This window comes from Emys orbicularis, chromosome 2 (genome assembly GCF_028017835.1).
Source record: "Emys orbicularis isolate rEmyOrb1 chromosome 2, rEmyOrb1.hap1, whole genome shotgun sequence".
Classification (NCBI taxonomy): domain Eukaryota; kingdom Metazoa; phylum Chordata; order Testudines; family Emydidae; genus Emys; species Emys orbicularis.
Window position 1 is genome coordinate 105,711,509 of NC_088684.1, and position 20,129 is coordinate 105,731,637.

A 20,129-nucleotide genomic window follows, 5' to 3' on the forward strand; every position below is an offset into this window, starting at 1 on the left:
GAGGGACCTAGACAAATTAGAGGATTGGGCCAAAAGAAATCTGATGAGGTTCAACAAGGACAAGTGCAGTGTCCTGCACTTAGGACAGAAGAATCCCATGAACTGCTACAAACTAGGGACCGAATGGCTAGGCAGCAGTTCTCCAGAAAAGGACCTAGGGGTTATGAGTCGACAGTGTGCCCTTGTTGCCAAAAAGGCTAATGGCATTTTGGGTTGTATAAGTAAGGGCATTGTCAGCAGATCGAGGGACGTGATCATTCCCCTCTATTCGACCTCAGATGAGGCCTCATCTGGAGCACTGTGTCCAGTTTTGGGCCCCACACTACAAAAAAGATATGGATAAATTGGAAAGAGTCCAGCGGAGGGCAACAAAAATGATTAGGGGGCTGGAGCACATGACTTATGAGGAGAGGCTGAGGAAACTGGGATTGTCTAGTCTGCAGAAGAGAAGAATGAGGGGGGATTTGATAGCTGCTTTCAACTACCTGAAAGGGGGTTCCAAAGAGGATGGATCTAGACTGTTCTCAGTGATACCAGATGACAGAACAAGGAGTAATGGTCTCAAGTTGCAGTGGGGGAGGTTTAGGTTGGATATTAGGAAAAACTTTTTCACTAGGAAGATGAAGCACTGGAATAGGTTACCTAGGGAAGTGGTGGAATCTCCTTCCTTAGAGGTTTTTAAGGTCCGACTTGACAAAGCCCTGGCTGGGATGATTTAGTTGGGGATTGGTCCTGCTTTGAGCAGGGGGTTGGACTAGATGACCCCCTGACGTCCCTTCCGACCCTGATATTCTATGTGTAGCTATTTGTGTGAGCCTACCTTACGCATACTAAATGCAAAATTTATATTTTTATGTGCGCATACATATATGATTCAGACATTTGCACATGTGCAAGACCTGTAGGTACCCAACTGGTTACGTGAGAGTGCACAAAGCTGAATTACATGCCCACAAATTAGCTTTGCACAATTATTTGCCATGCCTAATTGGAGATCCCCATCTACATCTGTTTACAAAGTCCATGCAATTCTTTATGGCTTCAAATCAGCCAGGCAATTAAGCACAATGTGGCAGGAAGTCAATGCATTATAGAATTCCGGATCTTTGAAAGCAGCAGAAGCCCTGAGAGGCACCCTCCCCACCTCTGATCTCACCTTTCTACAAGTCCCTGGTTCATCAGCATTTCAGGCTGGGCAGAGTCCCTGCTCCTGCAAAACCTTCTGACACGTGGCAATGCTTGGACCCCTGCTCAGAGAAGAACCATTCTGCTCTTAAACAGAGCCTCTGACTCCGTGCCATATACTCACACCAAAGTCTTATCTTCATTGTTAAAATAAGGTGTTGTTTCTACCCTGGATTTACTAACATGTGTGAGCTATCCCCCGTGAAGACCAGAAAAACTCTCCAGAGTCAATTCCTAGAGTGGGTATAGGGCTGTTTATCTCATGGTAAAACTAAAGTGTCTGGTCTTCACCTCAGGATAGCTCATGTGCCTTAGTTACCCAAAAGTAACTAGTAGTGAAGACAAAGCCTGAAAAGTCCATATCCACCAGTCATGTTTTCCCCACCTTGTTGCAGGTTGCTGTGTAGAGAGACCACTGTTCCATTGGGGTTGACCAATAGTTGAGAGTCATTCCAAGTCAATGACCCCAGTCTGAAGTCTTGATGGCTCTCAGCGACGGTCTTTCAACAAAGCGTCAAACAGCTTTCCTTGGACAGGGCAGCTGTCTGGGATGCAGTACCGAGCAGCGAGCATGCTGCGGCTCCACTCCTCCCCCTCCCTCGTGCCAGCAAACAGCTGTTCAGTGGCAGGGAGAGGAGGAGGGGCGGGAACGCAAAACGCTGGGGGAAGAGGCGGGGGAGGAGCTTGGCTGCCGGCGGAGCCTGCCCTGCTGCAGCAGGAGCCCCAGGAGCCAGCAGCACCAAGCTTCTGCCCCCGCAAGAGAGAGCGGGGAGCAGAGAAGAGCAGCCAGGCCGAGGCCCCTTTGGAGCGTGGGCCCGGCGCCATGGTAAATCCGGTACTGGTGTTGTACTGTGTGTGGAAATATCAGCACTGTGACTTCACAAGTCTGGTCTTGACCCCAGGCAGGGGCAGAGGCAGGGCTTTGGGGAAGGGGGTGAAATCAGGGCATACCCCCTCCTCCAGCCCCCTGCTGTGAGCTGCTCAGGGCAGGGGGCTGGGAGAACCCCCATGACCCCAGCCCACACCCCGAGCCCTCTGCCCTGTCTCCTGCACCCACACCCCACCCCTGACTCCTACACCCACTCACACACACCCAGCTCCCTGTCCTGACTCCTGCACCCCCCACACATCCCCATCCCCACCCTGAGCACCAAACGGGAGCTCCTGCACCCCCCCCCCCCACACACACATTCCCACCTGCACCCCTTGCACCAAATGGGAGCTGCCCCAGGTAAGCGCTCCACACCCCAACCTCCTGCCCCAACCCTGAGCCCCCTCCCTCACCCTAGCTCCTGGCCAGACCCTGCACCCCAACCCCCTCCAAGACCCTGCACCCCAAGCCTCAGTTTGGTGCAGAGAGAGATGAAGAGAATGGGCTAGAACCGGGGAGAAGGTAGGTACCCGCCTTCAGACTGGGGTCATTGACCCCAACCTCCTGCCCCAACCCTGAGCCCCCTCCCTCACCCTAGCTCCTGGCCAGACCCTGCACCCCAACCCCCTCCAAGACCCTGCACCCCAAGCCTCAGTTTGGTGCAGAGAGAGATGAAGAGAATGGGCTAGAACCAGGGAGAAGGGGTGGGGTCCCGTTTATCCCCTCCCCAGCCCTACTGCGCTTGCAGTTTACCCCCGGCCCGTCCCTTGCTCCAGGGACCAACCCTAGCTCCTGCCCCGCTGTGCTTTTGCCCCTGGCCCCTGCCTCGCTCCAGCTGGGGACCAATTCCCCCTCCCCCCCATGCCCCGCTGTCAGGGTGGATAAAAATCAAATGACTTTTTAAAAAAAATAAATTAAAAAAAAAATCGGATTTTTTTTTTAATTTAAATTGGATTTTTGAGGGAAAAAACCCTATCTAAAGATGGTTTTAATTAAGATACATTATATCTCATCATGGAATAGGGATTATAAATTCTAGTTCTATAGTATGAGACAATATATTCATGTAATGTTTAAGAAAAGTTTTGTAAATGAGTTCTAATAGTTCATGGATTAGGGACCCAATTTTATGGGGTTCCACAGGCTTCTGTATAGATTTAGGTTAATCTTTCTATCTACCCAATGGGACTCAGTGCTCAGTCTAGAAGATACCATCAGAGATGCTTAGTTTTGCAGTTCTCAAACTGTGGATTTGTGTCTCCAGAGGCAACATGCTTATTAACAGAAAAAATGTTTTTAAATAAATAAATAATATATAGAGGCGAGAAATAAAAGACCTCAACTCTATTGTCCCGCTGCAAATTTGTGTACACAGAGTCAATCCCTTACTTCTCTCTAAAAGTGAAAAGTTTCAAAACGTTCAATGAATAAAAGATCGTTGGGGGCGGAATAGAGCTGGACAAGGAGAAGAAGTCTGTAGATAAATGTGAGAAGCGAGGGACATATGCTTTTTTGTTAAAATATTATGTTTGCTGTTAAAGAAAAAAAATCTAGAATACTTAACGTTGTTGTTTTAGTTAAAAAACACAATTTAAAATGTCTGTCTGGTGATGTTCTCCTCCTAATACAGCCTGGCAAGAAAATCCTCCAAATATTAATGATTTACCTGTTGAATTGGAGATAGTTCACCTCCCAATGACTTCATAAATATCTGCTTCAATTACCTTTGGTAAATGAAATAACCAAATGATCATTCACTTTCTGATACAGCTGTAAAACTAATCTGAAAAGTTTTCAAAATAAGTCACTTTAAAAATGTATAGTGTGTACCTTCTAAAAATGAAACCTACATCTATCTCTGAGTTGTGAAGAATATGTATTAAGCTTATAACAACCAACAAGAATGCACTTTTATGTAGAATACTATGATTAAATCGATTCTTCCTGACTAGTGATTTAAATCATGATTTAAATCAAATCCACCCTGACCACTGTGCTCTTGCCCTTAGCCCCTTCATTCTCCAGGGGGGGCCCACAAATATGTTTGGCGCCGGGCCCACAAAAAGTTAATCTGACCTTGTTCTCAGAGTTCATAATCTGATACAGATTACTAGTCAGAGAGCCATTCTGTCACAGGGCCTATATGGATTTTCTGCTCTGAAATAAGTGCAAGAAACTATGCCCAGAGTACTATACTACATCATCAAACCCAACAACAACAAAGCCAGAATCTCTGCTTGCTGGAAGAGAAACATTCTGCAAGGAAACTTTTGTACATCAAGTTTCTGAAGTGTTCAGAACTTCTTCATATGTTATACTTGTGTATTAAGAACAATCTTTTGTCCTCTTAGATGTCATACTTTTGCAGATAGTATGATTAACCCTGTATTCCAGGGCTCCAAAGTTTTGGGATTACTTTTTTTGCTTTCTTCAGTGTGATGTAAAAGAATAAATGAATTCTAGTATAATCATTAATCATGCATTTAATTCACCTCAGTAACAATTAAATTAATCTTTTATAATAGGAAAAAATAGGTGACTTGAAAGGATCCCAAACTGAATAGAGATTAAATTAAGTAATCATTTCCTTGATAGATATTAACTTGTGCCTTTTTTATGAGCTGTGGTACCTTTTTCAAGATTAGTGCAATAATTAATGGCATTATAAATGTACTGTCTGGATTTTCAATTCTGCGAAAAATCTAAATGTTGGAACAGAGCCTCATGTTCCCATAAAGTACTAATTTTAAAGACAAATTTGGTGAGTCATTTAAGAGCTATCATGGAATTTTCTATTCTTCACGTCAGCATTTGTCCTAAATATTTATTTAATAATGGAAATTTTTTACCCTTGAGCCATCATGCCAAGACACACTGCCCTGGCTTACTATAATGAAAGGCTATGATTCAGCATCCATCTCCCCTGACTTAAATTTCTCTGCCTCCTCCCATGCCCAAGTTTTCTCTTTGGTCTCTGCTCCCTCGAGCCTGCAGTACAGTAACCCTCTGGTAGGCACACAGCTGATATTACTACAAACAAAGAAAAAGGAGTGGACATAAAAAATAAAATATATGCCAAATACAAGAACCACTTGCATGGAGTCAGATGAGCTCTTACTACAAGTTGTTTGTGGCAAATGGTGGGGAGCAGAATATCTTTAGTATTGAATTAAATAAATTGTACCAAATGTATACATATGTATGCATGTTGATTATACATCACCTTAGATTTATTTGCCAAACTCAGAATCCATGGAAATCCCTTATTAGATTCTCAGAACTCTGAAACATATTTCAACTTGAATCTACATAAGTTTTCAGGCATTACATCATTCTCAGCCAATCAGAGCACAAGATTATTGTATAGTCACTGACCCATAACTGTACATTTTGACTGGTTGCTGGAGCGATCTGATAGGCATAGTGACAGTATTTTAATCTATATACATTCAAGTCCCTGCACTCTGACTCAGGAATATCATCAGCCATAATACACCTATAATCTGATTGCACAGCTGGTTCTCAATAATTCTTCAGTGCTTATACAAATTTCCCTGATCTGACTACTGCCCACAACAAACATGGCTACATCAGCTTCTTACCATCCCCCACCCTGCCAATCCTCTCAATACCAGATGTTGCATGCGTTTTTCGTTGAGCTTGAGGACAGTAGCCAACTGAAATGCACAGATAAGATTACTAAGAGCACACAGTATAGCAACTGGAGACTGCTCTCTATTGATTTTTCACTAACAACCATACCTTCCTTTAACACCTTTCTTCATCTTTGGTCTCGGAGTTCACCTACTGGGATGCAGTTAATGCCCTCAAGTGATCATTTAACTATGACTGTTATTACTACCATAGCTGCTAGGAGCCAGAGTCATGGACCAGGACCCCATAGTGTAGAGACACTGTACCAACACAGAACAAACAGATGGTCCCTGCCCCAAAGGGCTTCCAATGTAGTGTTTATTTCTTGTATTCCTGTTGCAGAAGCAACCCAGTATCAGAGAAGGGAACTCCTGACCCAACAGACCCAGGAAGTGGGCTTCTGTATTTGGCCAAAGTAAAAATTCATCTATCCCCTCACTGATTTTCCCTCATCAGATATTGTTAGTTTTAATTTAGAAAATGAATAATTTGTTAAAGTAGAAATATGCTTAACACATCAGATGCTATTCCTTACCTGGCCCTAATTTAGAAAGACATGCACCTGTTGCCATATTTCAGCAATTAATGAATCTAATAAGATTTTTGTACTCTGACAGACAGTATATATGCTAATCCCATGTAAAAAGTGGTAAGCAGTCAAAATTCCAACAGGCACCCACTATAATCATACAAAATCGGGACCCAAGCCTGTAAACACTTAATCATAGGCATAACTTTTCTCATGTGAGTAGTCCTACTGAAGTCAGATGGGATTGCTCACCTGGGTATGGCTACATAAATGCTTAAGTGTTTGCAGGACTGGGGTCTTTGTCATGTCCATAACCGTTTGTGGGGTGGAGAAGTTCATAGGAAACAAAGTTGGAACAGTTCCCTCAACACAAATAATTTCATAATATGTTGTGTATTATGTACAGATCACATTTATTTAGTAGTAATAGTGCAGTAGTGCCAAAAGACACCAACTGAGTTCGGGATCCCATATTGCTAGGCAGCGTACATACACATTCTAAAATAATTACATAAACTGCAATATATTCTGAGAAAATGTTTAATGGAGAATGAATCTTCCTTGAAGACATAAACAGCACAAAAGTTTAGGAGGTTACTTCCTACTTGTGCATTTCAAAGAAATATCATTAGTTCTATTAAAAACAAGTATTCTGTATTATCAGTACTGGTACCATCCATAAATCTCATGCAAAACATGTCAGCCACTCCTTTTAGGAAAAAAGGAACAAATTACATAAAAGCCATAGAACATGCTGACACATCGGCCCAATACCACCAAAACCTTTTTATTTTAAAGGTAGTGTGAAATACCTTTCATTACTATTTTCTTCAGTGAATGCAACCCTCTTTCCCCAGCTAGAAGCTGTACATTTTAAAATAAGGTATCTGCAGTTCTATGCTTCACAGAGAAACAATTGTGCTCGAATAGAAAGCACTTCTTTGATTTTGCTAATTCCAGTCCCCATAGAGTACCGTATATACTCGTTCATAAGCCGAATATTTTTGGTAAAAAAATGACGCATCAAAGAGCGGGGGTTGGCTTATAAACGGGTCTACACCAAAATTTGATGATTTTAAACTCTATGGAATCATTGCATTGAATATCTAATACATTGTCGTTTTGTTTATCTGTAGGCACGGAGCCCCTCAGCTCCCTGTGGCTGCGGTTCGCCGTTCCCAGCCAATGGGAGCTGCGGGAAGTGGCGTCCATGCCTGCAGACGCTCCAAGTAAACAAAACGTCCCCACCCGGCAGCAACTTACCCTGATGGGCCGGGAGCCAAAGTTTTCCAACCCCTGAAATATAGGGTCAGCTTATGAAAGGGTCATACAGTTTTTGCTATTTTTACCTATCCATTTTGGGGGGTCGGCTTATAAATGAATGGGCTAATGAATGAGTATATACGGTAATTAAGAAAAAATGTAAGGTTACCTGGTCGCAGCTATCATAATACAACACTATTACACATGGAAGGGAAAAGCCAAATGAGAGCATGATTGAGGTCTGGCACTTAAAAATCCCTTTTCTCTTGGATACCACAGATACAGAATTTCTCTTGGCAATGAGTATGCACAAAATGCATAAATATTTAGATGAAAACTCCTGACTCCCCCCAATGCCAAGGGTACTACCAATCATAAGATGCCTTGAGCATCAAAGTAAACAAATATCAAAACATTTCCTCGAAAACGTCCCAAACTGGAGAAGCACTTTCAGCAGGTACCAAAAATACCTCTAATCCAAGCCAAACAAGCAAAGGTAATATGGCCAACAGACCCAGGAAGTGGTTTCTCTATCTGGCCAAAGCAAAAGTTTTTTTGATGATCATCTTGTAAAGAAAAAAGTAATTGGAAGACAGCTGTATTGATAAAGGGTCAAGAATGATAGTGCTTGGCAGATGGAAATTGCTGCTGTATTGGTTCAATGGATTAGTGAAATAACACAATGCAGTGGTCACTTTTAAAAACCTTTCAGTTGGTTTTGCAACTAGGTAACATTATCTTGAGATGTACAGTGTGCATGGTAATGTAATCTAGTCTAACATTCAGAATGGTGGATATGAGATCAAAGTTTTCTTTCACTCAGTTGTTCACAAAAAGTTACTCGATGAGTGTACAATTTTAAGTTGCTAGTTTGTAATTTTTAATAGTATTTTATTTATTTTCACATGAGTAGAAGTCATGTATAAGAATGACCAGCCAATATGGGGAGGAAAAAAGTTCACAGAAGATGCCATTACATAGTAAAAATAGTTAATTAACAAAAATGTGTGAACTGGACTGCCAGAAATTATTACACATAAATTCAAACTATTTTCCCTATCTTTGGTGGTTTTGATATATGTCAGTTTCCCCCACACACACTCCCAATAAACAACACTTCCCAAATTTGGTTAAAGTAAGATATTGACATTGGTGTCATGTCTCATATAGTGATTTGCAAGAGATTGTGAAGATATAACTTATAATTGGGAGATTAATTCTTCAAGTTAGAAATATTGTTGATTTATTTTTTAATGCAAGTCTCACTAATGGGCTCAATCAGTACATTGGTAAGTCTTTTAAGTATCAGAAAGGGGTCTTATGTCACTTATTACTGAATCTTTACATGACAAGTGGTGCCAGATCCTCGTTTCCTATAAATACTGCCCCAAAAGCCACAGAACAGGCAGTGATGAAACAAGCCAATGAGCCTGCAGTGATCAGACAGAATATGTCCTAGATCATCTGCAATTACAGACTGATCCAAAGACCAGTGCAGCCAATGGCAAGACTTCAGCGGGCTTTGGATTAGGTCATTGGTATCACAGTGGTAGATGCTGTGTAAAAAAAAAAAATAAAATAAAAAATAAAGTAAGATGGGTCTTTTCCTAGAACTTTAAAGAGTTTGAAATGGTGACAGTTAGATGATGACTTTGTACAACAGCCAGGTAATGGAAGGAAGACGAGGGCTGGGAGTGAGGCCATATTTTGTGAAAGGTGACTGACAAGAGGAGATTTCTCTTGCTTTCAGGAAGATCCATTTGTCAGCATTTGGGGTGACATTAAGGACAGAAGTCAGACCTGTAGCCCGTCCTTAATCTAGATCCAATGTGAACAACAATAGCAGAATGTTTAAAAGTTTATTTTACAAACTGCCTCCATCAGTGCTCATTAAAAGTGTGGATCAGATCCTCAGTGGATGTAAATCAGCATAGCATGGTTGACTTCCATGGCAACTTACATCAGCCAAGGATCTAGCCCTATGACTGCTCTATCACACAGTAAAAACTCAAGGACACTAGAAAATTCTTCCAGAAATATTCAGGGATTTTCTCCCCACCACCACCACCTTAAACACAAACACACACCAATTTAAACAAACAAATAGCTTACCTCATTCCGTCTGTCGATCTGTTCTGATAGTTACGGTAAAGCTGCGGAACGCCTAACATGGCCTCAGTGAACACAGCCAGGAAGCCCAGTGTTTCCACAAAGAGAAATGAGTCGAGAGAGAGGTAAGTGATGTATCCTGTCACCCCCGTGAAAGTCAGAACACACTGCACGTAGTCTGTAAACTTGCTCCAGTGCCAAAAATAGTTCAAGTCAAAATCTGAAATAGAATATTAAAAAAAAAATAAGAAGAAGAATTTTCCCAACTCACATCATTAATCTCTCTCAGGTTTCAGAGTAGCAGCCGTGTTAGTCTGTATCCGCAAAAAGAACAGGAGTACTTGTGGCACCTTAGAGACTAACAAATTTATTAGAGCATAAGCTTTCGTGGGCTACAACCCACTTCTTCGGATGCATATAGAGTGAATCAGAATCTTTAACAGGTGGAACTAACAACTGGAAAGCATAAGAGTCATTATCATCCTTCATGTAAGGGATTAAATAAAGGTGGGAGGAAGGAAAAGGAGGGAAAACCCCCAAAGTCTAATGTTAAAAAAGGAAAAGATGATCAGTGGTGTGGCTGCTCAGGAGACAAAGAGGAGACAAGGATTTCCCACCCTCAACGTGCTTCCAAAATTGGCTTTTACTGAAATCCTTGCCCCTTGGGGAGTAAACAAGAAGTGTAGAAAACCCGTCTGGCGATTACTAGCTGTAGAACATTAACACAGATTTATACAACAACACACAATACAAAGGCTCTGCCCCAAAGCACTTACAATCTAAGAGCTTTCCAATTCAAGGTCATGGTCCTTAACTTCGAGGCACTCACACTCCTGGGACATCTAAAAAGTTGACTGAAGCTCTGGGACAAAGACTGTGGTAGACAACTCCTCTCCTCAGCACAATGGAACTATCTACAGCAAAGGTAAAAAGCTCATCTGGGCAGGAGATAGCTTTCTTGAGGGCCAGCCCAAGCCTGCAAAATGAACTCCCACAGGAACCACCACAAACCTCACTAACCTTTCATTCCAAGCGTAAGATGCATTCCTTGGACCACCAAGCCTTTGCTAATAAAAACACAACTCAGTGGAGATATATATAGATATAGAGCTATAGAGGTATATATATTTGAGTCAATGCCAAAACAAAACACTGCAACTACACTATAAACACAACCTTTGCCCCTGGGGAGCACATTAGAGAAAGAATGAACAGCACAAGACAGATGTTATTCATATAACTTAAAGCACTACTGAAAGGCACTCGGATACCTCAGTGATAGGTTGGTATAAAGTAACAGACAAATACAATCAAGGACAATGGCTTTATTGCAAAACAATAATAATGGAACCACCAAAATGAAAGCTCTAAACTAATAACTCACTTGTAGCTGCTATTATAGCTTCTTCCACTCTACTACTATAAAAAAAAAAAAAAAAAAAAAAAAAGAGAGGGTTAAAATACACTTGCTTCATAAGAACTTGATCCCCTTACTCATCAAAAGAGTAGACCATATAATGGCTGAGCTACATGAAGCAGCCAAAACGCTCCAGGAAGCAACAAACCAGTTGTAGCCTTTGTTCACTTTCTCCCCCAGTGAAAGAATTTGAACCAAAAAAAAACCCCTCTACTAACAAGGCCAATCAACAACCTGTCTGACCCTGCAACCCACTCAGGTGATCTGGATGCTCTTTAAAAACACTTTCTGTAAATTCAGGTTAAACACATCAGCCTCTGCATCCAGCAAATTAACCTCACCCAGCCAAAACAAAATAAAACAGGAAAGCAGGTTGGATTCCAGCCCCAGCTGTAGCATAACCACGTTTGGCTAGAAAATACAATAGAGTGCTAAGACCAAGAACTGAATTTAACAGCCTATTGAAGAGCCATTCTCAAAGCAAAATCCTTGAAAAGCGGAACTACAAATAGGGTGACCAGACGTCCCGATTTTATCGGGACTGTCCCGATATTTGCTTGTTTGTCCCGCGTCCCGACCGATGTTCGGTCAGGACACAGGACAAACAAGCAATTTTGCCCTCTGCTCCGGCGCACAGGCGGAGCCCAGAGGGGCTCTTGCCCACCCCGCGCCCCCAGCCTCGCGCTCTCCTTCCCCCACTGGATCCCTCCCCAAATCCCCGCCCTGGCCCCGCCCCCAGCCCCGCCCCCTCATTGCCCCATTGGATCCCTCCCCAAATCCCCGCCCTGGCCCCGCCTATTCCCCAAGCACGCCGCATTCCTCCTCCCTCCCAGGCTTGCGCTGATCAGTTGTATGGCGGCACAAGCCTGGAGGGAGGGGGTGGCCCCCAGCACTCACCCTGCGAACTGCTCCAGTCCAGCTTCTCCAGGAAGGTGAGCACGGCCCGGCAGAGATCCCGCAGCGGCTCCCTCCGCCCGAGCCCCCGGTAGAAGGCGAGGTAGGCCTGGGCCTCCTGCGCTGCGCCCATGGCTCACGGAACGGAGCAGCCCGGCCCGGCCCAGGCAGGGAGGGCGACCGGGAAGCGAGCCAGGCTGCCCCGGGGATCTAGCGCAGCACATGGGCTTGGCAGCTCCGGGCCACGCTCAGCTGTTGGGGCCACCATACAGTCGGGTGGAGACGGGGTGTGCCGCCTGGCGGCGGGGGGGGGAGGCGCACGTGCGCTCCGGCGGCTTTTTTTTTTTTTTTTTTTTTTGCTGCCGCCCCTTCCGCCCCGTCCCGATATTTCATCTTTGTCATCTGGTCACCCTAACTACAAATGGCCTTTAAACTCAACCCAACAATGTCCTCTCACTAGGTTTTTTTTTTAAGTTATGAATTTGAACAACTGTAATGCAGACTTCAGATCCCTTACAAAGCTGGCAATTCATTGACGTTCAGCCCTTAGAAATCATAGAAATTTTGATTTAATTCAGACTCACTCTCTCTCTGCTAAAGCCTGTAGCACAGAACATCCAACTGGTGCCTGGAAAGTTTCCATTTACTTTCCAATAAATACCCCTCCAACTCAATATGTAATATTCAAAAGGTGTCCACATAAATACCTGAACTCTATCAGAAAGCAGCAGCTGTAGCTCAGATCACTATCTTTCCCGTGGACTACCAGACCCAAAGGGACCTTGACAGCTCTTGAAATTCATCATCTAGTCACACTGCTCTGAATCTTGGACTCCGCATCTATTTCTTTCCTTATTGGTTATACTGCCCTTTTTTGGTGCAGCTTCCTTGGGCTTCTCTCTGATTACTGCCCACCCTCTTTTGCGAGGCCTCACCTCCATACACTGTGGGGGGGGGGGGTTCCCCCCTCTCTATTCCCCCACTTTCCTCCTACTCCCACAGTCCTTTCCTACAGTTCCACCCCCACGGTGAACCTGAATGCCTAACTTTTATACACCTCTTCCCCGATATAACACGAATTCGGATACAACGCGGTAAACAGTGCTCCAGGGGGGCAAGCTGCACGCTCCAGTGGATCAAAGCAAATTCGGTTTCACCTATACAAACGCGGTTTCACCTATAACGCGGTAAGATTTTTTGGCTCCCCGAGGATAGCGTTATATCGGGGTAGAGGTGTAATATAAACTAAATAGCTAAAAGCATGTAACTAACATAAAAATTAAGAAACACAACTTACAAACCAATCAGAATGCATGCACCACTCTAACACTTCCACTCAATTCATAAAAGCATCCCTAAGTCATGATAACACTTCAGCCTGCGCTTAACTTTAAGCATATGCCTAATTCCCATTGAAGTTAATGTAACTGATGCACATGCTTGACAGCTGTTGTGAACAGAAATGGATACACTCGAGTGCTTTCCTGAATCAGGGCCTAAGCAACAACACAACCTTGTAATAATGATTTACTTAACATCTGTCCTCCAGGGGTGCTGGAACAATTTATATAGTGGGGGTGCTGAGAGCCATTGAACCAAACTGTAAACCCTGTATATAATGGAAACCACTTCAAGCCAGGGGTGCGGCAGCACCACCAGCACCCCTAGTTCCCGCACCTATGCTGTCATCTGAGAATATTGTGAAGTAATTTTCCTACCTTGCATACTATATAAATAAAAATGTATAGATGAAGAAACTGTGGTACAAGTAGTTAAGTGACCTTATCCAAGGTGTCAGAGTAAGTTAGCAGCAGAACAGGCATGGAATCCAGGTCTTCTGACGCCTAGTCTCTTGCTCAAACCATCATTAGGCTATACAGGGCCTAAATTTCACAACTGTAGGTTCTGAGTAATTTCTAATTTCAGCTACAACTAGCCTGATAACGTTTTACTGAACAGAGGGAAGACAAGAACAATTATAACCTTGATAACTACTTTACCGGGGGCGGGGGGGGGGAGGAATCTGAATTCTGTTAAAAACAATCCAATCAGTAATTGCTCTATTTAACAGACATATATTGTACCAAAAGAGACTTTTGCATTTGGAAAATACATTATAAACTTCTGCATCACCCTTACAATGGCAGTGCTTTTTCCAGAAACAAGTAGAAACTGATTGGACTTTTAAAAAAATGTTAAGATAATGTCACGTTTGCTTCGGTTTTTTTCATATCGATGCTAAGTTTTGCTGGCCCTTACTTGGATTGTTAAACTCGTGTTTGGTCTTATAATAGGTTTTAGATGTTTTGCAAGGCAGCTTGTTTTAGCCAAAGCTATCTGCCCTAGTAATTGGTTTCAGATGCTCAAGAAAGGTCATAAATAAAACAAATCAATGTAAGGCTGGAAATAAAGTTGTGAAGTATTCCTTCTGAGTGTCACCCTTCTCCAGGCGGCGCCAACTATGTTAGATGATATCATATAGTAGCAGTTATACTTTTCATAGCAAAATAATAGATTACTGTTGAGCTAACCGACATGCTACAGTGTATGAGAGGATGAGGACTTCAACTGGTCTCCTACCACATCCTTAATCTATCCCACCTTGTATTTAGCTTGAGAATTCTAGATACCTTCTCCAGACCGGAAGAAGAGCTCTGGGAGGCTCGAAAGCTTGTCCCTTCCAGCAGCAGAAGTTGATCATATAAAATATATTACCTCACTCACTTAGTCTCTCTCAAAGACTAATTGACCTTAAAGTGACCTACAAAAGGGTTTGGGTTTGTTTGTTTTTAAATTTTAAATTAAGTTGCTGTCTTTTTAAATCCCTCCTTTGATTATGTATGAAGAGGGCCTCAAAAGACTTACTTTTTTTATTTTTTTTATTTATTAAAGGGATGGGTTTTCTGCTTTTTTAAATTAGAACTATCATGAATGTGAGCTCACGTGACTTAACTGAAGAGACAAGATGATAATTAAACCAAAGCCTCAATTTTGAACAGTGACTAAAAATCCTTTCCCCTAATTGCTTATCTTTCAGTCTCTAATGTCATCATTTCACTGTTCTCTAGTTGCCACAGTCTTCCACAGTAAATAAATCATGAATATTGAAGATCTAGAACACGAAAGAAAAACAAAAACCAAAAACAGGCTTTTGCCCCTTATTTGCCAGTCACCTGTAAAACACACTAATGCAACACTTTCTACAGTTGTCTTAATACTCCATGTTAAACCAGGTGTTTATTACATTCTTTGAAATAGGACTGTACTGCTTGTGAAAGATGCAGGCTTGACAACCACAGAGACTGACGTCTTCTTTGTCCACAAAAAAGGTATAACAAGGTACAATATGAACTACCCGCATTGCAATACCAATATGCCTCAACCGTAACCTGGACAGATCACCTCTGCCCATTAAGTCTTTAGCTCCTATGTCAAGGCTGCTAGCAAAGATGGTTTGCATCATGTGGACCTGTGACCAAACTCATTTGATGTAGGCCACTGAATAATCAGATGGTAACTTTCTGTCACTACTGACCTGCACTGGATTTGAACTGACAATGTAAGAACGAAAAGTTCTGTAACGTATTACTATCTCCCAATGCTATTTAATCCAATAAACTGGTTACATTTCTAACATGTTAATCCATTGATGGAAGAGAGATTTATGTTGGAAAATCCTATTAATATTACTGGGAGTTTGCTGCATAAAAAGTCCTTTATGCAATGATGAAAGTATTTTGTGGGTGGAGACAGAGGAGAACAGGTTGCCATGCCTACTCTGGGATTCACATCAAATGTGTGTCATCTGTAACACTCAAAGAAGGGATGGAATAACCAGATTTAGTATTATCAGAGCCAACTCGAAGTTGGAAAATTCAAGGTTAAGATTAAATGTGAAGTGTCAGAGTGACCCCAGGAAAACTACACAACATCTGCTTCCACTAGGATCTTTGCATCAAACTTCTTACAGAGCTCTTAAAACAAAACAAAAAAAACCTAAGTCATACTTTGGTCATAAAAAGTTTTCCAGCAAGTTAGTCGTTACATTAATTCCTTCTGAGAAGCGGTGAAAAGGAAGACTAAGTGTAAAAAGAAAGCAAAAATCAAAAGCCACTGGAAATTTGACTTCATGTAGTTGTGAGGCTAAAGTGCACTTATCACTCCTTTGCCCCATTTCATAACGGGGCATATGCCTCGAGGCTATGCCATTATTGAGTCTTTCCAGAAGGCTCAAGATGATAACAAAAAGCTTAGGGAAGAGGAGGAGGAGGAGGAAAAACAGTAAATCAGAAGACAGCTACTGCTGCAGCAACTTTTCTGGCTGGCTGGCTCCAAGTCAGCTAACCCTTTCACAGGATTTTAGTACACCTCTACCCCAATATAACACGACCCAATATAACACGAATTCGGATATAACGCGGTAAAGCAGTGCTCCGGGGGGGTGGGGCTGTCAAAGCAAGTTTGATATAACGCAGTTTCACCTATAACGCGGTAAGATTTTTTGGCTCCCGAGGACAGCGTTATATCAAGGTAGAGGTGTAGTTGGTCAGAGAGAGACGGACACAAAGAGCGAAGGGTGCTGAACTGGTCTTTAACTTTGGAAGGTGGGAGGATAGTGCAAAAGGATAATTAGGAGTTGGCCCACATGGGTAATTTTACTCTTGCATTGATATAAACAGTCAGGGCCGGATTATGACATTCTGAGGCCCTAAAATACGTCAACTGTAAGAGGTTCCCATACCATAAAAACATGAATTTATTATTTTCATAGAAAGGACAATGAATATATAAAGACGAAAGCTTTATATTTGCATATATACAAAGGTGAAGTTGTAAAAATAGAATAATAATTCATTTTCAGCAGCCCTCTCTGTAACGATGACATGATAAATAAATTTTAGACAAATTCTTTGAACTAATTGCGTGTGTAAGTAAAATAGAAGTAAACGATACAATATAAAAAATATGAAATAAAAAAAATTACAGTACATAATACAATTTACGAGAAGAGTTCTCAGGAAATTTTTCTTCTCTGTTGGGGCATCTAAATTGTGGAATTCCTTGTCTGAATATGCAATGAGACGCTTAGAGGATATAACATGGCAATAGAGGATACAAGAGGCAATAGAGGATATAGGATGCGGCTAACCCACAAGCTTAAAGCTCAAATATTAGTTATATTGATATGAATTACACCCAGGTAATAAGCAAACTATCAGAAAATTGTATGTGGGTTGTAGTTGTCCAATAAATTGATTTGTTTTTATAGAAGGTTATGCTGAATTATCTAATATTGGTACTAAAATTAGTAGCAGAAAGTAAAGTAAAAAAATTAATTTTATATTATAAATATTAATAGTTATATATCTATATAACAAATAATATTTTTAGATCGATAGATAGAGGCTGTCAATTAATTGCAGTTAACTCGTGATTAACTCAAAAAAATTAATCACAATTAAAAAAAATTAATCGAGCAGAACCCGTCATCAGCATGGATGCCTGTCCTCCGGAATGGTGGCTGAAGCATTAAGGGACATATGAATCTTTAGCACATCTGGCATGTAAATATCTTGCGACTCCGGCTACAACAGTGCAACAGTGCAACGCAAATGCCTGTTCTCACTTTCAGGTGACATTGTAAACAAGAAGCAAGCAGCATTATCATCTGCAAACGTAAACAAACTTGTTTGTCTGAGCAATTGGCTGAACAAGAAGTAGGACTGATCGGACTTGTAGGCTCTAAAGTTTTACATTGTTTTATTTTTGAATGCAGGTTTTTTTTGTACATAATTCTACATTTGTAAGTTCAACTTTCATGATAAAGCGATTGCACTACATTAGGTGAACTGAAAAATACTATTTCTTTTGTTTTTTACAGTGCAAATATTTGCAATCAAAAATAAATAATAGAATCCTAAAACTGGAAGGGACCTCGAGAGGTCATCTAGTCCAGTCCCCTGCACTCAAGGCAGGACTAAGTATTATCTAGACCATCCCTGACAGGTGTTTGTCCAACCTGCTCTTAAAAATCCCCAATGATGGAGATTCCACAACCTTCCTAGGCAATTTATTCAAGTGCTTAATCACTCTGACAGTTAGGAAGTTTTTTCTAATGTCCAACCTAAACCACCCTTGCTGCAATTTAAGCCCATTTCTTCTTGTCCTATCCTCAGAGGTTAAGAACAACAATTTTTCTGCCTCCTCCTTGTACTTGAAAACTGTTATGTCCCCTCTCAGTCTTCTCTTCTCCAGACTAAACAAACCCAATTTTTTCCAATCTTCTCTCATAGGTCATGTTTTCTAAACATTTAATCATTTTTGTTGCTCTTCTCTGGACTTTCTCCAATTTGTCCACATCGTTCCTGAAATGTGGCGCCCAGAAATTGACACAATACTCCAGTTGAGGCCTAATTAGCACAGAGTAGAGCAGAAGAATTACTTCTCGTGTCTTGCTTACAATACTCCTGCTAATACATCCCAGAATGATGTTTGCTTTTTTTGCAACAGCGTTACACTGTTGACTCATATTTAGCTTGTGATCCACAAGATCCCCAGATCTCTTTCCGCAGTACTCCTTCCTAGGCAGTCATTTCTCATTTTGTGTGTGTGCTACTGATTACTCCACTTAGGAAGGAACACTTTGCATTTGTCCTTATTGAATTTCATCCTATTTACTTCAGACCATTTCTCCAGTTTGTCCAGATCATTTTGAATTTTAAACCTATCCTCCAAAGCACTTGCAACCCCGCCCCTCCCCGCCCCACCAGCTTGGTATCGTCCGCAAACTTTGTAAGTGTACTCTCTATGCCATTATCTAAATAATTGATGAAGATATTGAACAGAACCTGTCATAACTATAAAGGGAAGGGTAACAACCCTCCTGTATACAATACTATAAAATCCCTCCTGGCCAGAGGCACAAAAATCCTTTTATCTGCACAGGGTTAAGAAGCTCAGGTAACCTGTCTGACACCTGACCCAAAGGACCAATAAGGGGACAAGATACTTTCAAATCTTGGGGGGGGGGGGAAGGCTTTTGTTTGTGCTCTTTTGTTTTGGGGGTGTTCGCTCTTGGGACTAAGAGGGACCGGACATCAATCCATGTTCTCCAAATCTTTCTGAACAAGTCTCTCATATTTCAAACTTGTGAGTAACAGCCAGGCAAGGCGTATTAGTTTATCTTTGTTTTCTCAACTTGTGAATGTTCCCTTTGCTAGAGGGATGTTTATCCCTGTTTTGTTGTAACTTTGAAACTAAGGCTAGAGGGGGTTCCTCTGGGCTCTTTGAATCTGATTACCCTGTAAAGTTATTTTCCATCCTGATTTTACAGATATGATTTTTACCTTTTCTTTTTAATAAAATCCTTCTTTTAAGAACCTGACTGATTTTTCCATTGTCCAAAGACCCAGGGGTTTGGGTCTTTGATCACTTTGTAACCAATTGGTTAGGATATTATTCTCAAGCCTTCCCAGGAAAGGGGGTGTAAGGGCTTGGGGGGATATTTGGGGGGAAGAGGAACTCCAAGTGGTCCTTTCCCTGTTTCTTGTTAAATCACTTGGTGGTGGCAGCGTACCAGGTTTTTACCTAAGCTGGTAGAAATAAACTTAGGGGGCTTTTATGCGGGTCCCCACATCTGTACCCTAGAGTTCAGAGTGGGGAAGGAACCCTGACAGAACCGGACCCAGAACCGATACCTGCGGGACCCCACTCGTTATGCCTTTATGCATGACTGTGAACCACTAACTACTCTCTGGGAACGATTTCTCCAACCAGTTATGCACCCACCTTATAGTAGCTCCATCTAGGTTGTATTTCCCTAGTTTGTTTATGAGAAGGTCATGAGAGACCATATGAAAAGCCTTACTAAAGTCAAGATATACCACATCTTCCGCTTCCCCCCTAGCCACAAGGCTTGTTACCCTGTCAAAGAAAGCTATCAGGTTGGTTTGACGCGATTTGTTCTTGACAAATCCATGCTGACTGTTATTTATAGGGTGACCAGATAGCAACTGTGAAAAAATGGGACAGGGGGTGGGGGGTAATAGGCGCCTATATAAGAAAAAGTCCCCCCCCAAAAAAGGACTGTCCCTTTAAAAACGGGACATCTGGTCACCCTAGTTATTTAATCACCTTAATATCGTCTAGGTGTTTGCAAATTGATTGTTTAATTATTTGCTCTATTATCTTTCCGGGTACAGAAATTA

The 20,129-nt window shown here is 41.9% G+C and overlaps 1 protein-coding gene across 2 annotated transcripts in view; it reads right to left on the reverse strand.

Moving 5' to 3' along the window:
* SLC66A2 (solute carrier family 66 member 2) overlaps nucleotides 1-20,129 on the reverse strand; it is a 93,780-nt gene that overhangs the window by 26,027 nt on the left and 47,624 nt on the right. For both annotated transcript variants that reach the window (XM_065399642.1, XM_065399641.1), the window contains one exon: nucleotides 9,615-9,831. In XM_065399642.1, the coding sequence (XP_065255714.1) occupies nucleotides 9,615-9,831 (217 nt within the window). The remainder of the gene's footprint in view (nucleotides 1-9,614; nucleotides 9,832-20,129) is intronic.